At 52.1% G+C, this 21,536-nt stretch overlaps 1 protein-coding gene across 3 annotated transcripts in view; it reads left to right on the top strand.

The window, feature by feature from the left end:
- Nacc2 (NACC family member 2) overlaps nucleotides 1-21,536 on the top strand; it is a 68,392-nt gene that overhangs the window by 12,980 nt on the left and 33,876 nt on the right. Inside the window, exons 1-2 of one of the 3 annotated variants that reach the window (XM_075985452.1) lie at nucleotides 18,339-18,745; nucleotides 20,038-20,978. In XM_075985452.1, coding sequence (XP_075841567.1) covers nucleotides 20,099-20,978 — 880 coding nt within the window. In that variant the 5' untranslated portion in view covers nucleotides 18,339-18,745; nucleotides 20,038-20,098. Of the gene's footprint in view, nucleotides 1-18,338; nucleotides 18,746-19,173; nucleotides 19,289-20,037; nucleotides 20,979-21,536 lie in introns of those variants that run through there. The other 2 variants (XM_075985453.1, XM_075985454.1) reach the window with 2 other exon arrangements.

Raw genomic sequence — 21,536 nt, 5'->3', positions numbered from 1 at the left:
AGGGGGAGAAAAGCTGCAAGTCCTGTTTCTCTCCAGACCCCGGAGTGCTTGGGTCTTCTTGATTGACACTAGCAGGGTCCCTTTAGAGTTGTGGCCGGCAGCGTGGTCAGGACGGACTAGTCTGTGATGAAGGACTGGGAGCTGGGAAATTAACACTTCTGAAGGTCAGAATGTGTAGTTTAGGTTTTGCAAAGTTGCACTCCTCCTGTTCAGGCTGTCGGGGGAGTTTCTCTTGCCCTGGCCAGCCTGCAGGAATACCAGCAGCCCCTGGTTGTCTTTGACTCAGGTTCTCATCAGTTCAGTTTTGGCTCCCAGCGTCACTCAGTCTTTGTCTCAGTCTGCTTTCTGTTGTAACAGGACGCCCGAGACTGGGTCATTACGGAGACTAGAGGATCATTTGGGTTCACAGGCCTGGAAGTCCCAGAGCATGTCACTGGTACCTGCTCTTCGTAGATTCTGGACAGGGCAGGGGCTCATGCCACCCCCAGCTCACACGGAAGGTAGAAGGATGAGTGGCCTGTATGTACCTCAGGTTGCTCTGTGACCTGACCCAGATTAGAGATGGGAACCCACGCTTTTTTTTTAAAGGTTAATTCATTTTTATTTTGTGTGTTTGAGTGTGTGCCCTCTTACATATGTACACTACATGAGTGCAGTGCTCAGTGATGCCAGCGAAGGCTTCAGAACCCTGGAACTAGAGTTAGAGACAATTGTGAACTGCCGTTTGGTCCTTTTCAAAACCAGTGAGTGTTCTTAACTGCTGAGCCGTTTCTCCAGCCATGGGAAATCCATTCTTGAAGCTTTGCCCTATGACTCAAGCTCTTTCCCCAGGGTCCCACCTCACTGCGCTGCCCTTTGGATTAGGATTTTTTTTCCTGGATCTAATTTGTTTTTGTTTTTTTGAGACAGAGTTTCTCTATGTAACCCTGGCTATCCTGGAACTTGATCTGTAGACCAGGCTGGCCTCAAACTCAGAGCACCTGCCTCTGCCTCCTGAGTACTGGGTCCAAAAGCATCTGCCACCAGGCCCAGTTGACCCTGAATTTTTTTTACCAAACAGGTTCGGTGTTGTGTACCTGTGGTGCCAGCTTCTTGGGAGACTGAGGCATGGGATTGCTTGCGTGTAGGAATGTGAGATCATCCGGAACAATACAATGAGACTTCATCTCAAAAATCACAAATAAACAGATGAAATGGGACATGGTAGCTCATGCTTATAGGCCTAGCATTTGAGAGAGTAAGACAGGAAGTTTGCCAAGAGTTTCAGGCCAATCTGGGATGCAGAGTGAGGAGACCCCGCTTTTCAAAACAAAAATCATCAATAACAGAACAGAAACCCAATCCCAACCCTCTAAGAACAGTTCCCAGTCGCCTCTGCCCCCTCCAGCCCTGTACGCCCCTCCCTCTCCCTGGGTGGTGCGGGGGAGGACATTTTGACCTTCAGTCCAGAGGTAATGATGTTTCTGAAGCTGAGGACCCGCACAGGGTCAGAAGAGCTCTCTACAAACTTCTCAGTCCTACCAGTAGAAAATCGACACATTGTGTCCTAAGCCCAGGTCTGCCCTGGCGGAACAGCCCTGTGACACCTGTGTGTTCCCTTGAGCTCTGTAATTACACGGGCCTGAGGACAGGAGGTGATCTTGGTCTGAGGTAGGCCGTGTGGGATGGGAAATGAGTAAGAAAATTAACGGAGTTGCTTACAGAAGATTGTCTGATTTTTTTTTTTTTCCTGAGGGGAGAAGAAAGTGAACCCCAGGAGTTGTGCTGATTGTGCAGGCTTTTTGATGGTGCTTTGGGGGAGGTGTCCCTGGTGCTCAAATATCTGAATAATGCCCCAACAGGGATCCAGGGGCCACAGGTGTGATTTGGGAGAGATGCTGGCAGGGGGGCAGTGGAGGCAGGGGGCCTGACATGTGGGCACACCCTTGTGTTTGGTAGGTCTCAGCTGGCCCAGTGCCATGGCTCACCAGTTGGCCTACCCAGTACACACTCACACTTGCTCCTCCCTTTCAGGGAGCACAGAGGTAAACCTGAGCCTCCAGAGGCCAAGCCACTGGCTCAAGGAAACAAGTAGATGAGCAGAGCTACCACTTGGGCTTGGGTGTCCAAGGTCCTCCATCCTGTTTGCACCGGGAGAGGACTGATGAGTTCCATCCGACACTGTTGGGGGTTCTGAGTCATGTGGTTCTGCTTTAGGGATGAGGTGCTGGTACTTTAGGATGGAGTATCTTTGGGAGGGAGCTGCTACCCCTGTTCCTATCTCATAGAGGAGGACATAAGAGGTGGAGTGACCTTGTGTGGTCAGACAGGAGGGCTGTCACAAAGGAGCTGGGTCTAGCAATGGCTGTGTCCTGACATTCTCTTAGGGTCCTGCAGATGTCTTGGAGTCTAGTTGCTGTGGACCCCAGCTGGATCAGGTGGCACAAAGACATCGGAGCATCAGTGTGACTGCTGAGCACCTCTGGATTCTTCTGCACCTTTGGGCTCTGCTGATGCCTATTACCTGAGCCAGGTGTCTTTGATGTGGTCAGGTGATCCAGGAAGGGTAAATAAGGCAGGACAGAGCTCTGTGTCCTGGCTTGAGTGGGCAGCAGTGGCTGGCTTATGGCAACTCTCACCCTTCTCTGGGTCCAGGGTTTCCCTAAGGTTTCAGGCGTCCCTCACTTGTGATCCTGACTGAGGATCTGAGCTCCCAGGTGTGCAGAGTAACGGAAACACAGCCAGTGGCATGTCTCTGCATCTGCCCTAGCTCTGCTTGGGGAGTGGAGTACATAAGTTGCTCCATTAGCTCTGCCAACCATGTGCCTGCAAGCAGCCCCAGCACCATTGCCTCCCAGAGAGAGCCAGTGTTTACTTGGGTTTCCAGCATCCTGAGAGTGCTGAACCAGCCTCAAGGGCCCCATTTGGCCAGGGATCTCTCCTCTAGATTGTTTCCTGTGTCTTCTTTGGTTCTGTGATATAGGAACGCCCTGTTTCTTCCCCCAGGGCTGTTTACCTCCTTCCTTGGTAAGAAGGAAGCCCAGGTGTTCATGGGAAAGTTTCCTGTGCCCTTGGGGTAGAGGGTACAGGAGGGGCTGCTGTCTTCGAGCATCAGAGGACTGTGTCCTCGTCACCTCCTGCAGATGAGTGGTTTTGCCAGGTACAGTTGGCCAGCTCTGAGGTGGTTCCGTTTCTTTTCTCTGCCTCTTCTGTGGTGCCTCTGTTGAGACTCAGGCCCCCCACCTGGCCCATATAGCACTACTCCCAAATTGGAGAATTCAACAAGTGCCCTCTGTGAGCTAAAGTCTTCTGTCTGCAGGGCTGGGCATTGATGCTCTGGGATGCAGATAAGTTCCTATGACTTCACATGGCAGTACACGTCCCTTGTGTTTCATAGGACCTAGGTTGGATTCTGGGTGCCTCTAGAAGAGGGCACCCAGGTGGAGCAGCGAGAGGCCCAGGCTCAGAGGAGAGTGGTGTAGAGAGGCTGCACTGGGCAGGGGGAAAGGGCAGGGCTCGTGGTTCCGTATCTGGGTCTCTACAGAATACAGTGGTCCTTGGATGGTATGTGGTTCCTTGATGAGGTGGGCGTGGCTGATTTCGGCAGCCAGTGTTAGGGAATCAGCTCAGATCTGAGGGTCTCCCCAGCTTGGTAGCCCCCATAGCAAGGAATGGTTGCTTGCAGCTGTCTAACAGGGCTCCTGTCTGCACAGCTGACTACACTGAGTAGCTTGCTGGTCATTCCCAGAACAATGGGGGCACATGAGGCTGGCTGCTCAACCCACAGTGTGAGTCTCAGGGATTTCGCTGAGCTTCAGAGGCCTCCCTGGAGTTTATAAGCTTCCAGGTTTAGAAACTTCCTGTTCCGACGCAGTTGGGAGGTCTCAGGCCCACTCCTCCTTGCTAGTACAGCCATATGAACACGTGGACATGTAGCCTAGGCTGGGATTGGGGCTCCTGAGACCCTGAGGGCTAGGTGGCTTGTTTACTCCCCTTTGAGTGGAACTGCCCCTCCATGTCCTTTCTACTGGGCCCTAGGGTCCCCTCACCTGGACCTAAGGAGGGCTGGCCACCAGCCCTGCCCTTTAGACTATACTGTGACAGCGTCTCTATTATCTAGTTGAGAGCTGGTGTCTGACTGCCCCTCAGTCCCTGCAGAGGACTTCCAGGAACTCTGGATTATTAGCTTGGCTCCCAGAGCTAGCACAAGGAGGGTCAGTGGTTGAAGCCTTGTGCTTAGAGAAAGTGTCCCGTGCTTAGAATCCAAAGGATGCACCCACTGCTTTGGCCAGCATGGATGGTTGTGTGCCAGCCAGACCACGTAAGAATCCTGTCTTATCTTGCCATACTATAGCACTCTGGCTACACACCCCACTTTTCCCTGGTCTCCTCATCCACCCAAGAGGCATCATTGCCCACTTTAGGGGAGCATCCTGCCTTCTGGGCCCCGAAAAAGGAACACAGACTTCCTCTCCTGAGTACGTGCGAAGCACACACATGTCTGAGTGGTTTTTAGGATATGTGCCTTAACTAGTGTGTGCTGTTTTTTTTTTTTAAGTCATGATTGAAGTCAAATTAACATATTTACCTTCAGTGCTCCCGTGGGAACCGTTAGAGAATCTGAGAGGTGCGGCGGCTGCATTGCACTTGTGACAGTGACGCGGATGTCAGCTCTCAGGGGACAGGTGCCTGTGCTTCTCCATGGCTTCCGACTGCTCGTAGGATTCACTGGATGAGTTGAGAGATTAGTCTCCTGTGTACACGTGGTCCCGGCTGGGGCTGTGAGGTGATTGCTGAGACTGCTGTTTGTCTGCCCCAGTAGGGCAGGGCTCAGTGTGGTTTAAATGAGAATGGCCCCCATATGCTCATATGTGAATGGTGGGTCCCCAGTTGGGAGAGCTGTTTAGGAAGGACTGGGAGGTGTGGCCTTGTTGCGGGAGGTCTGTCACTTTGAGGTTTCACAAAGCCTGTGCTGTTCCTATTTAGCCTTCTCTGACTCCTACTTACAGAGCATGGAAGCCCCCAAGCACTGCTCCAGCGCTGGGCATGCCTGACAGCTACCATGCTTCCTTACAGCTACCATGCTTCCTTACATGATGGTAGGTAGCTAACTCACCCTCTGGAACCATCAGCCCTCAAATTAAACAGTGTTACAAGTTGTCTTGGTCATGGTATCTTAGTGTAGCAATTGAAAAGTAACTAAGTTCTCACCTACCTTCCTTTCTCATGAGTCTTGCATGTTTTGCACCCTGGCAACTTCAGCTCACTCTAGTCCAGGAGCTCTTTACCCTGGAGTTCTATCCAGGGCATGGTCCAGCCTTGGTTTCCCCTCAACCCTGTCTCAAAAACAAACCAACAAACCCCTCCCCCCAAAAAAAACCTAAAAACAACAGAAAGAGTGCTTTTTGTTTCACTGATTTCCCGCCTCCCCTCCCCCCCCTATACTTTTTCTTTTTACTGTCATAGATGTATGTTTCTTATGGCTCTTCCGGCCTTGAAGGGACTTACTTTTTTTTTTTTTTTTTTTTTGAGACAAGGTTTTTCTGTAGCTTTGGAGCCTGTCCTGGAACTGCTCTTGTAGACTAGGCTGGCCTTGAACTCACAGAGATCTGCCTGCCTTTGCTTCCCAAGTGCTGAGATTATAAAGGCACTAGACCACCGCCTGGCTTCTTTTCCCTTTAGTTTGGCACTTGAATCAATTTCTCAGAAATCAGCTGCTTGTTTCTAAGTGTTGGGAGAATTTTTTGTTGCTTTCTTTGAGTTCCAACTTGATTCCTTTGTGGCAGTGGTCAGAAAGTATTACTGTAGTTCCTCTTCTTCCCTCCCCTTCCTTCCCCTGTTCCTGTGCTAAGGATGGGTCTCAGGGTTTATCATTCATTCATTCATTTGAGATAAGAATGGATTTTATTACTCTGTGGCCTAGATTGAGCCTAGAACTCACTGTGTTGCCCAGGCTGGCATCAGACTCCTGATTGCATCCTTCTGCTTCAGCCTCCTAAGGGTTGGGATTACAAGCGTGGGCTGCCGTGCCTGTCATATTGATGGGTTTTTTTTTTTGATGTGTGTGTGTGAGTGAGTGTTCTATTATTTATTTACTTACTTGTTTTGGTTTTTTGAGACAGGGTTTCTCTTTGTACAATACTAGTTGTCCTGAGACTTGATTAGTTGACCAGGGTGGCCTGGAAGTCACAGAGATCCTCCTGCCTCTGCTTCACGAGTGCTGGGATTAAAGGTGTGCACTACCACCATCCTATACATGGTGTAGATCTGGGTCATACATTTTTTTTTTTAAATTAGTTAGTTGCATTTACTTATTTGTGTGTTGTGGGGGTTGAGGGTGCACATGCCATGGTACTCTTACAGAGGTTAGAGGACAACTCATGGGAGCCGGTTTCTCCTACTGTTTGGGTCTCAGGAATAAAACACAGGTCACCAGGCTTGGTGGAAAACACCTTTACTGACTTAGCAATCTTTTTTTTCCCCAATTTATTCATTTATTATGTATACAACATTCTTTCCATGTATGCTTGCATGCCAGAAGAGGGTGCCAGATCTCATTACAGATGGTTGTAAGCCACCATGTGGTTGCTGGGAATTGAACTCAGGACCTCCGGAAGAGCAGTCAGTGTCCTTAACCTCTGAGCCGTCTCTCCAGCCCCTGATTTAGCAATCTTAACAGCCTAGGAGCTTGCTCTGCAGCCAAGTTGGCCTTGAACTCACAGTGTAACTGAGGCTTGCCTTGAACTTGTGATTTTCACACCTCAACTTCTCAGTATCTTCTTTTCTTTACCCTCCCCACTCCCCCAGAGTTTCACTGGGTAGCCCTGGCTGGTCTGGAACTTGCTCAGTAGAGCAGGCCAGCCTCAGATTCATCGATCTGCTTGCCTCTGCTCCCAGGCACCAGACTACAGGCACACACCACCACCCTCAGCGCTTTTCCTTTTCGAAACATCTTTATTTATGTACTGCAAAGTCTGCCCATATGGTCATAATTTATGATCCAGGTAACAGTATGATCAGAGTTGTGTAACCTTCCTGGAAATCAATTCAGAACATTTTTATTACTCAAAAACAAACAACTAGGTGGAGCGTGGTGGCAAACACTTAGGAGTCAGAAGCAGGGGAATCTCTGTGAGTTCGAGGCCAGCCTGATTTACAGAGCAAGTTCCAGGACAGCTAGAGCTGTTACACAGAGAAACCCTGCCTGGAAAAACCGAAACAACCAAACTCTTTTAGTAATGTACGCCCCAGCCCCAGCCCTGGGCAACCTCTAATCTCCCTGGTCTATCAGTTAGTTACCTACCCACCTCTTCTGGACGCGACAGTGTGGCCTTGAGTGACTGGCTTTTTTTTCACTGACTTTTTTTTTTTGAGATAGGGTTTCTCTGCGGCTTTGGAGCTTGTCCTGGAACTTGCTCTTGGTAGACCAGGCTGGCCTTGAACTCACAGAGATCCGCTTGCCCCCGCCTCCCGAGTGCTGGGATTAAAGGCGCCACCACCGCCTGGCTTTTCACTGACATTTAAAGAGTCCTCTATGGCATTTTATTAGACGCCTTACCCTTTGTTGTGAATCATATTCTACCATCTGATTTTCCAAATTTCATTTATCTTTCTTTGGTTGATAGATACTTGGGCTACTTCCACCTCTTGACTTGTAACCAATGCTTTGTAAACTTTTGAGTAGATAATGTGTTTTCTCTTGCAAACACTCCTATAAGTGGAATTTCTAGGTCTTGCAGAAATACAGTTTAACTTTTGGAAGAGTTTTGCAGCTTATTTTCCAAAGCAGTGCCAGCGTTTCACATCCCACTGTGTTCCCACCACTGGCTATCCCTGCATCTTTCTCTTTTGTTTTTGGTGCTGGGAATGGAGGAAGCTGAGGGCCTGGTTACAGATTAAACCCACATTTCTGCCCACCCTCCCAACCTCTGCAGCTCCTCACTGTGGTTTTCCCTTCAGTGTCCTTGCTATGATACTGTGTTTTATGTGCATATGGGACATGTGTACCCATTCTTTGGCTGGAAGTCTCTTTAGATGCTTTGCATATTTTATATATATTCTAGGTATAAGCCACATCATAAATATGATTAGCAGGTATTCCTTAACAGATTTCTCCCTGCTGTGTGTCCACGTGTGTGTACAGGTATGTGTATGTGGTGGCTACAGGTCTATATCTCGTGTCTCCCCCAGGCACTCTCTATCATTTTTTGAGACAGTGTCTGTCGTTGACCCTAGGGATCTGATTTGGCTATACCGGCTGGCCAGAAAGCCCCTGGGATCCACCTGTCTCCATGCCTCCAAGTGCTAGGTTACAGGCACATGCTCCAGTGACCTGGCTTTTTACGATCCTCACAGGTCCTCATGCCTGTACAGCAAGCACTTTAGCCGTGGAGCCATCTCCCCAGCCCTTGCTTAGACAGTTCATGCTTGTCTGTGGTCTGCCTTCGTCCTCACGTGTGTGCTCTTCCCCGTGTTCCAGAGCCGCAGTTTGAAGAGAAAGTTCTTTTCTCCTTTGAAAGGTCTTAGCATCTTTATTAAATCAGCCGGCCATGCACATGTGAAGTCATTTAAAGACTCTTTAAGTCCATTAATCTACACCTGTTTCTTATCAGTCCCGCACAGCCTAAACTACGGTAGTTTAGAGTGCAGAATGTGTTGTTGGTTTTGAGATAGAGTATCAACAGCTCTGGCTCTCCTTGAACTCAGCGCGTCGACCAGCCTGACCTCCGGACTCACCTCAGCTTTCCCCAGTGCTGAGGTTAAAGGCGTGTACTACCACGCCCAGGCAGAAGAGTAGATTTTAAAAACAGTGTACTCAGTCTGTGAGCCCGAGAGGGCCCTGCTCTGTCTTGTTTTGAGGCACTCACCTGCAGTCCACACCCGCCTTTTGTAACTCAAAGTGACCTTGAATTCTGACCCACTGGCCTCACCTCCGCCGGTGAGTAGAGGTGTGCAGCACCACACCTTGTTCCCTTTTGATGTTCTTAGTCTTGGTAATAAAAGAATTTTAAATTTTAAAAGCTGAGCACTGGTGGCCTGCAGCTTTAATCCCAGAATTTGGGAGGCAGAGGCAGGCAGATCTCTGAATTTGAGGCCTGCCTGGTCTACAGAGTAAGTTCTGGGACAGTCGGGGCTCCACAGAGAAACCCTGCCTACAAACACACATGCGCACACACACACACACACACACACACACACACACACGCACACATGCACATACACGCACACACACACACACCCCAAACAAAAAAAAAGTATTAAAATGGACTAAGGGAAAATTTTATTTGAGAGAGAAACAACAGAGGCAGGCAAGGTTTAATGTTGGCAGCCGCCTGAAAGAGTGAGATAAAAAGCCGGGCGGTGGTGGCGCACGCCTTTAATCCCAGCACTTGGGAGGCAGAGACAGGAGGATCTCTGTGAGTTCGAGACCAGCCTGGTCTACAAGAGCTAGTTCCAGGACAGGCTTCAAAACCATGGAGAAACCCTGTCACGAAAAACCAAAAAAAAAAAAAAGAGTGCGATAGAAGGAGAAGGATTTTGAAGTTAGGGTTTGGGATAGCTGCAGGTTCAGCAATGGAGCTTAGGGCTTTGTGGGGGGAGTAGGTGGTTATGTCTCCCCAAGGAAGGAATTCTGGAAACAGCTGTACAGGTAAGCAGCAAGCCGGAGAGACTTTCCCTGGACCAAGGAAATCTTCCTTGTCTTTGCTGGTGACCTGAGGTTATGGGTTTGCCGGGCCTGGTCAGCCCCAATGTTTTAGATAGCTTTTTTTTTTAGTCTGTTAGCACCTGAGATTGATGTTACATGGTTCCGGTTCCGTTGCATTTTTGCTTGTCCTAAACCCAGCAGACCCATCTTATCAGAGGAGACTGCCTGGACCCAGGGTACAGGTGTGGTGTGGCTGCTGTGGTCAACGCCAAGAACTGTCCCTTCCTCCCCTTTTCCTGTCGAGGAGAATGTGTGCTTAACTCTGCCTCCAGCCAGAGTGTACCCCTTATGGCCATGGTAAAGGGTATAATGCCAGTGTTGTTCTGTCTTGCCCTAATTTGAACTTTTAGACCTGGTAGGGCTGGACATTTGGTGACAGAACGGGGTCCTTGGCAGGCATCCATCGTGGTGACAGAGTCCCCTGTCATGGAGGCCGTCAGACTTGAACCTAATTCTTGCTTTGTGTTTTTGGTACATAACCCAAGCTGTCCTGGAACTCACTATATGGACCAGGCTGGCCTCGAACTCACAAAGATCCACGGGCTTCTGTTCCCTGAGTGCTGGGATTAAAGGCATACACCACCACACCCAGCTTGGGACCACACAGCCCAGATCTATTCACAACCCAACAGATGCTTGTCCCGGTAGCCTGTGCTGTTCCTGGTGTCAGCTTCCACTCACTCAGGCTCTGTACCCCAGTTTCTGTACAATCTGGAGGTGTCAGCTTGATCCTGCGGCTTGTGAGAGCCGCATGAATTGGCCAGTGAGGGCCTCATCACAGCCTTTCCCAAGGGCTTTGATTGTTTACTACAGTAGGATGTGGCCGGGGGAGGGGGGGGAAGGTCCTGAACCTCATTAGCAGGGGTGGACAGGTGGTGAGTCTTGGGGCCGAGAGAGACACCTCACTTTCTGGAAAGAGTGGCTGCAGCTGCTACTGCTGTTAGCTGTTGGAATCCCCCGTCTGAGGACTCCTGTGAGCTGGGCGCTTAGGTTTTTCATATCAGCAATTACCTTTTATGGCCTGATGTATAACAGTCTGGGCACTGGATGTTTCCTAGTCCCTGGGCCCAGCGCAAGTCCCCAGCCCTCCTTAGGGAACTCAGTGGGTGCTACGCACAAGTTGAGCAGGCGAGTTTCCCAGTTAAGACTCCACTGTGGAACACGAGCAGATTCTGTGCAGCCTTAATTTGCCCCCCAGGATTCCTGCTGCATTATCCATATTTCCTTTAATTTGTGGGATTTCTAGTAAATGGGCTTAAAAATAGTTCTGGGCCCGCTGCCAGGGCAGATGCGGGCGGCAGTCGCTTCACCAACAGTGAGCAGGGTAACTCTTGTGTCTTTGGGCCTGTGCCTCCCACAGGTCCTCCCAAGTTGGCCTTCCCAGTACAGGCCTAGAGGGAGAGAGTCAGCATCCCAGTCTTGGATAGGAAGTCAGGTTGAGTCTTGACTGAGGGCCCTAAGTCAAGCTGGGGTAGTGTGAAACACACACACACACACACACACACCTTGGACCCCCTGCACAGAGGCCCACCTTCCTGTCTGAGAAATATTTTCCATCTGATTGTGTTGGTGGCTGGGACTGCTGACCCTAGGTGCTTTGCTGAAAGACAGATGCTTCTTATTCAGTGTCTTACCAGGTTCCAGCAAACCTCTGCACTAATGTCTCTAAGCTACACCCAAATGACAAATAAGATCAGGGAGCACTTGAACTGTGTGCTTGGGTCTGGCTCCCAAGCCTGATACCTGCAGGCCACTCTCTACTCTTGCTTTTGTACAGGGCCCTGTTCCCTAGTCCTCTACGGCACAGACTTGTGTTCTTCTTGAGACTGCCTGCCGGGACTGGTGTCTAGGACTAAGAGTGGCTGTTGCCCCTCATCCAGCCCCTGGCCTCTCACTCAGTGCTTTTGGCCTTGTGTTCCCTAGCTGGTGGCCAGAAGTGCCCTCAGCACATCTACTGTTCTCAGCACGGGGAGTTGGCCCTTATCTTGGTCCCACCTGATCATCCTGGGAAGAGCTAAGTACTATGAAATGTCCCTTTTCTGATGTATTGGTCCAGGGTCCATTGGGGTACCTACCCTTGATGGGGTTCCAGCAATACCACTGCCCTTAGATTCTGGGATCTGTTTAAATGCCACCCTCGGGTTAGTGCCATATGCTGGTGTGTGGGTTCCCAGGTTGGCCCTCACTTACTGGCTTGTGTCCCCACCTCTGGCCCAGAACTTTTTATCCTGTGGGTCTCCATGCTCTTCTCCCTAAAGGTGGGGGAGTTGTACCTCATCTGCCTGTTCAGGGCTGGAACCTTCAAGGGACCATGCTGTCATTTGGGGTGGGGACTCTTCATTGGTTTAGTATTCTGCCTAGCACTACCCTCATGTTTCCTGGCCCTTCAGTCAGGAATGGCCCCAAGAAGGGAAGCATCTGATTCCCTCAAGATCAACTCCCAGACAAGGCTGTCGAAAGCTCTGGCAGGTTGTGTGCAGCCAGGTGTGTGATGTTCAGGGCCCATGGCAGCCTCAAGAGCTTTTCTTCTGTCCAGTGTCTGCTGCTCTCAATGAGAGTGGGGGCTGGGCATCTGTTGTGGTTAGAGACTGTGTTGGACCAGGTAGGTGAGGAAATGGAAGGATGCCCGTGGTCCTATTTTGGGGACACACCCAGGTGTGACTGACTCCCCCCAAGGTCATTCTTGGGTCTTTTGGGCCTCTCACTAGCAGCTACCTTGGTTGTGGAGCTGGGGGCTTCTCGGCTGTGTCCTCCCAGCTGATTTAGTGTTCTGTGTGTCTCTGATTTACATTAGCTTTTTAAGCATAATTAGAAATGCAGGGGATCTTTGTGTCTTACCTCGCCTCTCTGACTATTTATGGCATGATATGCAGATGAGGAGATCTATGAATATTAAAAATAGGGTGTGCTGGGAAGTGGCTGTCTGTACTGATTGGGTGACCCACAGCCCAGCAGGCGTCTGTGCCACCCCCTGCCCGGCTCCTGAGATCCAGGTGACCCTCCCCTAATGCCTTGGTGGGGAGGGTCAAGGTCACAGGCTGCTACGGGACCTCCGGCAAGCTCACTAGTGGAAGGGGCGGGCAGAGGCATCTGCCCCTGCTGTCGGCTGTGGAGTAACCCTGGTGGGCCAGGAACAGGGAGTCTGCTTCCCAGGGAGGGCCAAGGGGGCAGGTGCATGCTGAGCTGGCACTGGCTTTTTAAGTTATTAAACTGTGCCCGAGGGAGACACTCTTCAAGCTTACGTTATTTAAATTACAAATACGAGTAGGGAAGATTGTCGGCTCTTCTCAAAACACTGCTTAATTCTTTGGAAACCTTCTGGAACCAGCCTGTGGCTCAGGAGAATTTTGCAGTTGGTCTGCAGGGCTGGGAAGCCAGGGGTCAGATACAACAAGAGAGGGTGTTGGGCTTGTGTGGGGGCATTCCCGGTGCACCGCACCCCCATCTCCTAGTGATTTACCTATTCTGCAAGACATGGATTATTTCGCTTACTCCAGCCGCTATCGAGTAAAAGCCCCAGCGCTTAGATCAGTGCTCTCTCCTTTCTAATGCCACGACCCTTTAATACAGTCCCTCGTGTCGTGGTGACTCCTAACCATCAAATGATCATATTGCTAATTCATATCTATAATTCTGCTACTGTTATAAATCGTGACGTAAATATCTGATATGCAGGATATCTGATATGCAGCCTACAGGTTGAGAACCACTGACTTAGAAGGACACGGACTGATTGGGACAGGTGACTATGCCTTAGGCGAGCTGTGGACATTAGAAAGTGTCTGTTTGTGCTATCCTTGCGCTTGTAAGGTTCTACTGGGCCATACTACCCATAAGGCCCAGTGCTGTCAGATGTAAGACTGGCGGTCGTTAGTAGTAGCAAGCCTGTCATTGTGATCCTTGGGTGTGGGTGGTTGCAGCTCAAATCCCCCCCCCCCGCCTCTCCCTCTCTCTCTCTCTCTCTCTCTCTCTCACACACACACACACACACACACACACACACACACACACACACACGTTGGTTTTGTCCTCCCTAAGGACTGACAAAGAGCAGCAAGGGGAAAAAGATTGACAAGCCAACTTTTGAATTGGCTTGTCTCCCTTTTCCTTCAGAGAGAGAGAGCGCGAGAGAGAAAGGGAAGAAAAAAGCTTCCAGGCAAACATTGGGTTGTGCAGTTAAAACAGGCTTTTATGGCCCAGGCCTGTGGTCTGGGGTGGAGGCTGCTCATGACTTGTTGAGGAAAGAGCCTCACTAAAGGGGTTTGTGTGGTTCCTCCCTGTTTCTCCAAGGAGACCTATCATATGTTGGAACTGCCTCCTCTTCTGTGACCCAGAGCTAGGGACCTATCATATGTTGAGGAACTGCCTCCTCTTCTGTGACCTGAGCTAGAGACCTATCATATGTTGAGGAACTGCCTCCTCTTCTGTGACCTGAGCTAGAGACCTATCATATGTTGGAACTGCCTCCTCTTCTGTGACCCAAAGCTGGGGAGATCCCTGTGCCTCTTCTCTTTCCCCAAGGATGGAGGCTGAGATATGTTCTCCTCTAGTGGCAGAACCCTGGGGCCCTTATGCAGTGGTGGCTCTGGTACCCAGAATCCAGTCAGTTGAGCAGGACCAGACCTCACCTCCTTGCTCTTGTCATTTGGTGACCAAAGACTCCTATGACCCTGGATATCAAAAGTAGGAAGCCAGGGACTTTGATAATCAGATGTCCAGGACTCAGGCTCTGGGCCTGCAGCTCCCTGGTCTGTGATCCCAGTCTTCTCCTTTGGATCATCTAGAGGGGTTCAGATGGGCAAGCAAACAGCATATGCAGTTAGCATGAGCACCATGCATGGGAAGGGGCGTTGGCAGCCAAGACCACGTTCTGCAGCTCTTGCTTCTACTTGCCTTGTGTGAGATGCTGAAGCTTCCATTAGCAGCAAGGCCGGGGGCAGCCCAGCTCTGCCTGATGGCGTTTTAAAAGTTTAATGCAAACCTCAGGGCCAACCTGGTGCCTCACCCGGCTCTTGGAAACTTGAACACTCCCAAGCCAGCAGCCAGGACCCTGGGAGGGTTAACCCAGAGCTCTGGTGCCCCCCCTCCCCTCGCTATTCCCTGGTGATGGCATGCCTAGTCAGCTGTTAGGAAGGAAGCAGACTCCCTTCCCTAGCAGAAAGGGGTTCTTTGCTGTCTTCACTGAGCTCATGCCAGGCTGTGTTCCTGGAACCCCACATGCTCCTGCCTGTGTCCTCTGGTAGCTTCCATCTGCAGTCCCTCCTGGGGTTGATGCCTTGTACAAACCTTCTGGTGCTTCTGGCCTGACTGGGATGGTGAGACTGCCTGGGTGGGGTTTCCTTGCGGTACCTTCTTCCTTCCTTGGCAACTGTGTGGTGGTACCTGTGTGTTTGTTGAGGTCCAGAACTTCTTATTAAATTGACAAAATTAAATCCTGCAAATTAATTTAATTTCTCTCTCCTTCCTTCCCTTGCTGGTAGCCATCATGCAGACACACCAAGAACCATCTTCCCCAGTGCTGTGCCACTGTCTAGCAAGTTCCTAGAGTCCTTGGTGGGATGGAGGGGTTTCTGCCAGATTCGAGACAGGACCTCCAGGCCCTGGAGCTGACACTGGTTTGGGGATGTTGTGAAGGATGGCCTGTGCCTATTGGTGAACTTGTCCTGTCCCTGGAGATATCCTTGGAGTGGTTTTTGTGCCTGCCAGATGTTTTGTGCCTTTGCTTCCCAGAGGCATGGTTCTGAGACCTGGGTATACCTGGAGTGCTGTGTTGATGAAATCTGTGTTCTCACTGGGATCCTTCCTTGGACATGAATGAATCTCCTCTGCTTGGGAACTGAACTCTGGTAATACACTGCCTGGCCCCTGTGTGCAAGTGTATCTGGATGTAGTTCTAGAACCTTCACCACTGTCCCTAGTTCCCCCCCCCCCCCCATCAGTTTGCTTTCCACATCTGCCTGTTGGTTTTGGTACTTTCAAGGACCTTAGTCTCCCTTAAGGAATTATCTACAAAGACCTCACCCATCTCCTATTCTGGAGATTTCTGGGAACTCCCAAGAGCCTCTGTTATATGGGGCAAGGTACCAAAGGTGAGACTAGCAGTAGGGATTGTATTTGGCTTTGGGATGTTTTCATGGGTTTCCCAAGGTGGGGGTCCGTCCTGAAGGTGGTTATGCAGAGATCATTTCTCAGTGCAGGCACCGTGAGGATGGATGGGATAAGCAAAGGCAAAGACTGCCAATTTACTGCTTGAGTCTAGAAATTTCCATAAGCAAACGAATAAGCAGAGCTCACCGTAGAAAGCCCTGCTGGTCAAGGAGGGAAACTGAGTTCCGGAAGAGTCCAGAGGTTGCAGTGCACAGCCGGACACCACTACATAGGGAGAGTGTAGAGAGAGGAGCCCTTGCTGCTGGAGTCAGCTGGCTTTCCCACCACGCCGCCCTTTGGCCCACTTAGGTGCAAAGCTCCCAATCCTCTAGCTGCCTGGGGTCAGCCCTGGCGAGTCTTACTTTCACGGTTCTGGAGTGTAAGCCAAGCCTTTATTTGATTCTTTTCTCCTAAAGTTCAGCTTTGTTTTCGCCCCAGCCAAGGCTTCTAAGAAAGCAACCTAAAACCAGCCCCGGTCTGGTTCTCGCAGGCTGGGTGCAGGCATCAGCCTTGCCAGCACAGGTGACCCGAGGACAAGGTAGCAAAGGAGCCAGTTGTCCTCAGTCCCTGGGGACCAGGTTGGCCTCATCACCTTCTGGGAGAATAATGGCCCCCTTTCTACGTGAGCCGGACTGGCCCAGGTCCTGGGCACCAGCCCCTGAGGTATGGACACAAATGCCTCACCTGCTCAGGTCAAAGCGAACTGTAGACATCGTCAGTCTACACGGTAGTGGGCCCACGCGGCGGTCTTTACAGAGTCGTTCTCATACCGTGCTCAGTAACTTCCCCAGAGTCCACCCTGACCCCCAGTGCACAGCTGACACCTGAGACTGCAGGTCGTAGGAAATGGCTGATGCTGGCAGGACATAGAATTTCAACTTGGCCCACAAGCCAGGCAGGGGCTGATCCCAGGAGCTTTACTGTGTCCTCTGATTCTTTGTACCTGGTTACTGATCAGCTTAGCCCTGGGTATTGGGACCCTACTGGAGCTGGGTAATGTGCAGCTTTGCTGGCTTCTGTCCCCCTGGCGAGGATTCAGGAAAGCCTCTGGTTGGTTGGGGTTGCCTGTGGTGGGTGCTGAAGCCCTTTTGTCTTCTGTGCTGTGTCTCTGCACAATCCCTCTCTAGTCAGGCCCAGCAGCCAGCCAGTGGCCCATACAGCCCTGAGCACGCCTAGTCCTGCCCGAGACCGGCTTATAAACCTACTTGTTAGGTTTCCTAAGTAGGAAAGTGGAGGGTCTGTTCTGGGTAGGATATGGCCTAGCGGTGACCCTGTAAAACCCAGAATCTCCTGGCTGTGAAACAGCCCTTCAGCCGGCCTGAACACTAGTTAATAGCTTCGAAGTCCCAGTGAGCCTCACTGCCATCCCGAGGGTCCTCATTACTTCCTTTTAGGAGGCAAAGAAGATTTGGAGAAAGGCTTGGAGGGCTTTGCAGGCTGAGCTGCTAGCAGCTTCCACACCTGGATTTCCTCCCATCTCTGTTCAGCGGCTTTTTGTCTGGAGCCCACAGTGTGTATATAGGGAGGTGCCAGATGGCTCTTTTTTTGTTCTCTTGGTGCCTTGGAGGGTACACTGGGAATGAGGGACGATTAATGCCGCCACCTCCTTCCAGCCTGTGTCACCTTGATAGCACTGCTCAGTAGACATCACCGTTGCTACCTTGACCCTGTCCAGCTTTGCAGGTGGAATTTTTTTTTTCTGGAAGCACATTAGTGACAGGTGAGAGAAATTGATGTCGGCTATGTCTGTAGCTCTCCCTAAGGCCCTTGCAGTTAAGCAAATGGTGTAAGCCTCTAGGAGGTGCCTACCCTTTGCACAAGCAGAGCGTGGCTGCGCCTTCCTAGAAAAAGACCTCATAAAGGGCAGAGAGACACCTTAGACAGGCTGCATAGCTGGTCTTCCTTTCCGAGATGTGTTTCAGGGAGACCAAAGAGCAGCTCTGCAGGGGTCTGCCTGGCCACAGAGTTGTTCCTTTCTTAAAGAATCGCTCAGGGATAAGAAGATGGGGGTGGGCTGGTGGCAAAGTTCTGGACCCACGGGGCCTATTGTGGCTCATCAGGGCACTCAGGTACATGGCTCTGAGGCCCCAGGAGAAGTGGGGGAGATAGCTCCAGGGTCCTGTCCCTTCCCAGTCTGTGCCTCTTTAGGACCCCTCTGGCATCCTCTTTTCCTGCTTCCCCCCTCTCCTGGCTGAGCTTGAACCCCTTCCCCACGTTGGTTCTGCCATCCATCCTTCCTCACTCCCTAGCCCCCCTGCCCTGCCTCCTGCCCAGCTTCTCGCTACCCAGGAAGAGTTAAGCTAGATGCTCTGCCAGCTCTGCAGACTGTTTGGAATAGTTTAAATGCTTTGACACTGGGTCTGTACAGGATGGCAGAGAGGCAGTTTACTGGGTAATTCATATGCAAAACTGCACTATAAATTTCCAAGCTGTCTCAGTTGCCGTGGCACCACGAAGCATTTCTCCACGTACAGTACAGTATTTCTGCCATCTTTGTTTGCATTGCAGTGAGTCATCAAAAGTCTGTCTTGCACCAACACCCGGAGCCGTGCATTCCTCTGGCACCAACGCGCCACTGTTTTTAAAGCTGGGGCTGGGAGCTGGCATTTACTTCAGCTCCCAAATCAAAGGCGGCTATTCATTCCCGAGAGCTGCCTGGATGTTCGTCTGCATCCGGCTGCTTCATTGAGATGCTGTGCGCTGCCCGGGAGAGCCGGCCTGGGTGCAGCTGAGCTGCGGCCGCCGAGCCCAGCGCCCAGCTCTCTGCCACCCCCACCCCTCCTGCAGGGCTCCTCACACCCTCCCCACCTCAGGGTTCCTTGCTGCATTCCCCGAGCAGCTGGCGGGCCGGCGTGCGGGAGCCTGCTGCCAGGCTGAGCGGGCAGTGTCTGCTGCCGGCCACAGCCGCTAAAGGTAGGTCTTTCCTCTCTGGCTGATGCCTGCGGGCCAGCTCAGCAACTTCTCTGCAGCGGGGGCACTGCGGGACGCCCCGGCGCTGCGCCCACCTGCCCAACTCCTGGCGCAGGGTGGCTCCGCCCTCCTCTCCAGCCACCCGGCGCCTCTGCGGCCGCCCGCACTTTCCTCCGCGGGACACAGCGGCCCTTTGTGCGGCTCTGCAGAGTTGGGCCAGGGCCTGAGCCTTCTCCGGCCACCCCCACCCGCCAGCAGCAGTGTCCTGTGCTGATAAACAGTGGCAGCCTGCCCCCACCCCTGCCCCCTGGCGGGTTTAGTCCTGAGACCCTTCTAGTTACCTGGGCTGGGACCAAGCCAGCAGGGATTGGCCAGTTTTGGAAGTGGGGCGGAGGGAGGGCGCACAGGCGCGAGGCTGCTCTGCGACAAGCGCCAACTCCTTTTGCATCCCTGAGGGCGCTCAGGACCTGGGTCCGGGTTTGGGAAGCCAGAGAGCTGCCAGGAACCACAGAGTGCACCATAGCCCTTCCACCCGGCAGCTAAGAGGTCTGTCCCCAAGGGAAGAGTGGAGGAAGGAGCCCACAGAGTTCTCCCGGCCTTAGTCCACCTTCCTAATGCTCCTCGTCCCTCCTTGTCCCTCAGAGGAAGCTTGAAGCTGAGCAAGGGATGTGGGAGGAGGGCAGCTGCTCTGCAGTTCCTCAGAGTGCCCTCCGCAGGCTGCTCAGCCGGCAAAGAGAGAAAACAAACCTGAAACTAAAGCTCTCTCTGCTCTGGGACCTTCTTCCCAAGGAAGGCAGTGCAGTGAGGGGCTTCTTGGCTCAGAAGGAACTTTTTCCCTCTAGAGAGGAGTCCCTGAGATCAATCTTGGGCTTCGTCCTGTTCTTACCCCTCCCATCACAACCAGTGGGTGACTTGTCTGTCTAGCTCACTCCTGTCTTATTCTCGGAGGCTTCAGGCCTCTGTGAGGTGTCCTCTGCCGAGATGGGAGAACGAAGCCCTCCCCTTAGAGTTGTTGGGAGCAGTCCATGGGTGCTGAGGATGGGGTAGGTGACAGAGGTACTTGTGTAGGGACTCAGGGTATTGGTCCTGCTTCCAAGCCAGGATCTGGACTCTGAGCAGCTCACCCTCAAGCCCTTGGTGTATGTGTGTGTGTGCGTTGGGGGGGAGGGGTTCTAGCTAGGGAGAGTTCCTGAGCAGGGCACTGTCCTCTGCCTTGTCAGAGGCTGGGAGCTGGTTACTAGATGGGATGGGGGCTTCTGGCAGTTCATTGACCACAATGTCCTCTTCCCCCACAGATGTGCCTCATCCAGTCTGCCCCACGCTGAGTCTGAAGCCCACCCAACCCCGGCACCCGCCATGTCTCAGATGCTGCACATCGAGATCCCCAACTTCGGGAACACAGTGCTTGGCTGTCTGAATGAGCAGCGCCTGCTGGGCCTCTACTGTGATGTGTCCATTGTGGTCAAGGGCCAGGCCTTCAAGGCCCACCGTGCCGTCCTGGCCGCCAGCAGCCTCTATTTCCGAGACCTCTTCAGTGGTAATAGCAAGAGTGCTTTCGAGCTGCCGGGCACTGTGCCGCCTGCTTGCTTCCAGCAGATTCTGTCCTTCTGCTATACGGGCAAGCTCACCATGGCGGCCAGTGAGCAGCTTGTGGTCATGTACACAGCAGGCTTCCTGCAGATCCAGCACATCGTAGAGCGGGGCACAGACCTCATGTTCAAGGTGAGCTCACCCCACTGTGACTCGCAGACCGCCATGATTGAGGATGCCAGCTCAGAGCCCCAGAGTCCCTGCCACCAGCTGCAACCGGCCACTGCTGCCTATGTCGCATCCCCTTCCGTGCCCATCCCACTTCTGACCCGTGTAAAGCATGAAGCCATGGAGATGCCGCCTGCCACTGGCCCGGGCCTGGCTTCTAAGCGCCCACTGGAGACGGGCCCTCGAGATGGTGTGGCAGTAGCTACAGGTGCTGCAGGGACGCCTGGCACAGCCCCTCTAAAGCTGCCTCGAGTCTCCTACTATGGTGTGCCAAGCCTGGCCACTCTCATCCCCAACATCCAGCAGGTACCCTATCCCCAGGGGGAGCGGACCAGTCCTGGGGCCAGCAGCCTACCTACCACTGACAGCCCCACCTCCTACCACAACGAGGAGGATGAGGAGGATGACGAGGCCTATGATACCATGGTGGAGGAGCAGTACGGCCAGATGTACATTAAGGCCACAGGAAACTATGCAGGTAACACATGGCAGGGCCTGGCAAACAGCCTACAGAGGGCATGTTACATAGTGGGCCTGTATGATGATGGCAACCTGGTGTAGAATCACTGTGCTGTAGGCAAGGGGTGTGGGCTGGGAGAGTTAGGCAGGAGGTGATGGGCACTAGGCTGCCAGAGTTGTAGTAGCATGGTGAGTGTGCAGAGAGTTTCTGCCTGGCATGGAACAAGTGAAGGAGCTGAAGGTTTCTGGCCCAGGAGTCCCCTTCGGCTTTAATGAGTTTTGCACTTTTGTATAAGTGTTTCAGAACTGGGCTTTGGCCTTCCTGGATCTGCATAGATAACTTCTGTTTCCTTTTCATGGTGAGGACTGTAGCTGGTTTTCTCCTGATAGCAAGATACATGCTAGCCACTGGACTGGTCAGGGTGGACAGGCCCACTCTAAGGAAACCACCAGTGTATGGGGTCCTCCACCCCTGCTGACCACTGTTAGGAGGCCAGGGAAGAACCAAAAACCTTTGGTTCCCGAACCCCAAGGCTTGGCAGTTTCTGTAGTGTAGGAGTTGTTACTTTAGTCTCTT

The sequence above is a fragment of the Microtus pennsylvanicus genome, chromosome 9, assembly GCF_037038515.1.
Source record: "Microtus pennsylvanicus isolate mMicPen1 chromosome 9, mMicPen1.hap1, whole genome shotgun sequence".
In the NCBI taxonomy this organism is placed as follows: Eukaryota; Metazoa; Chordata; class Mammalia; order Rodentia; family Cricetidae; genus Microtus; species Microtus pennsylvanicus.
This window is presented reverse-complemented; position numbering and strand designations above follow the sequence as displayed.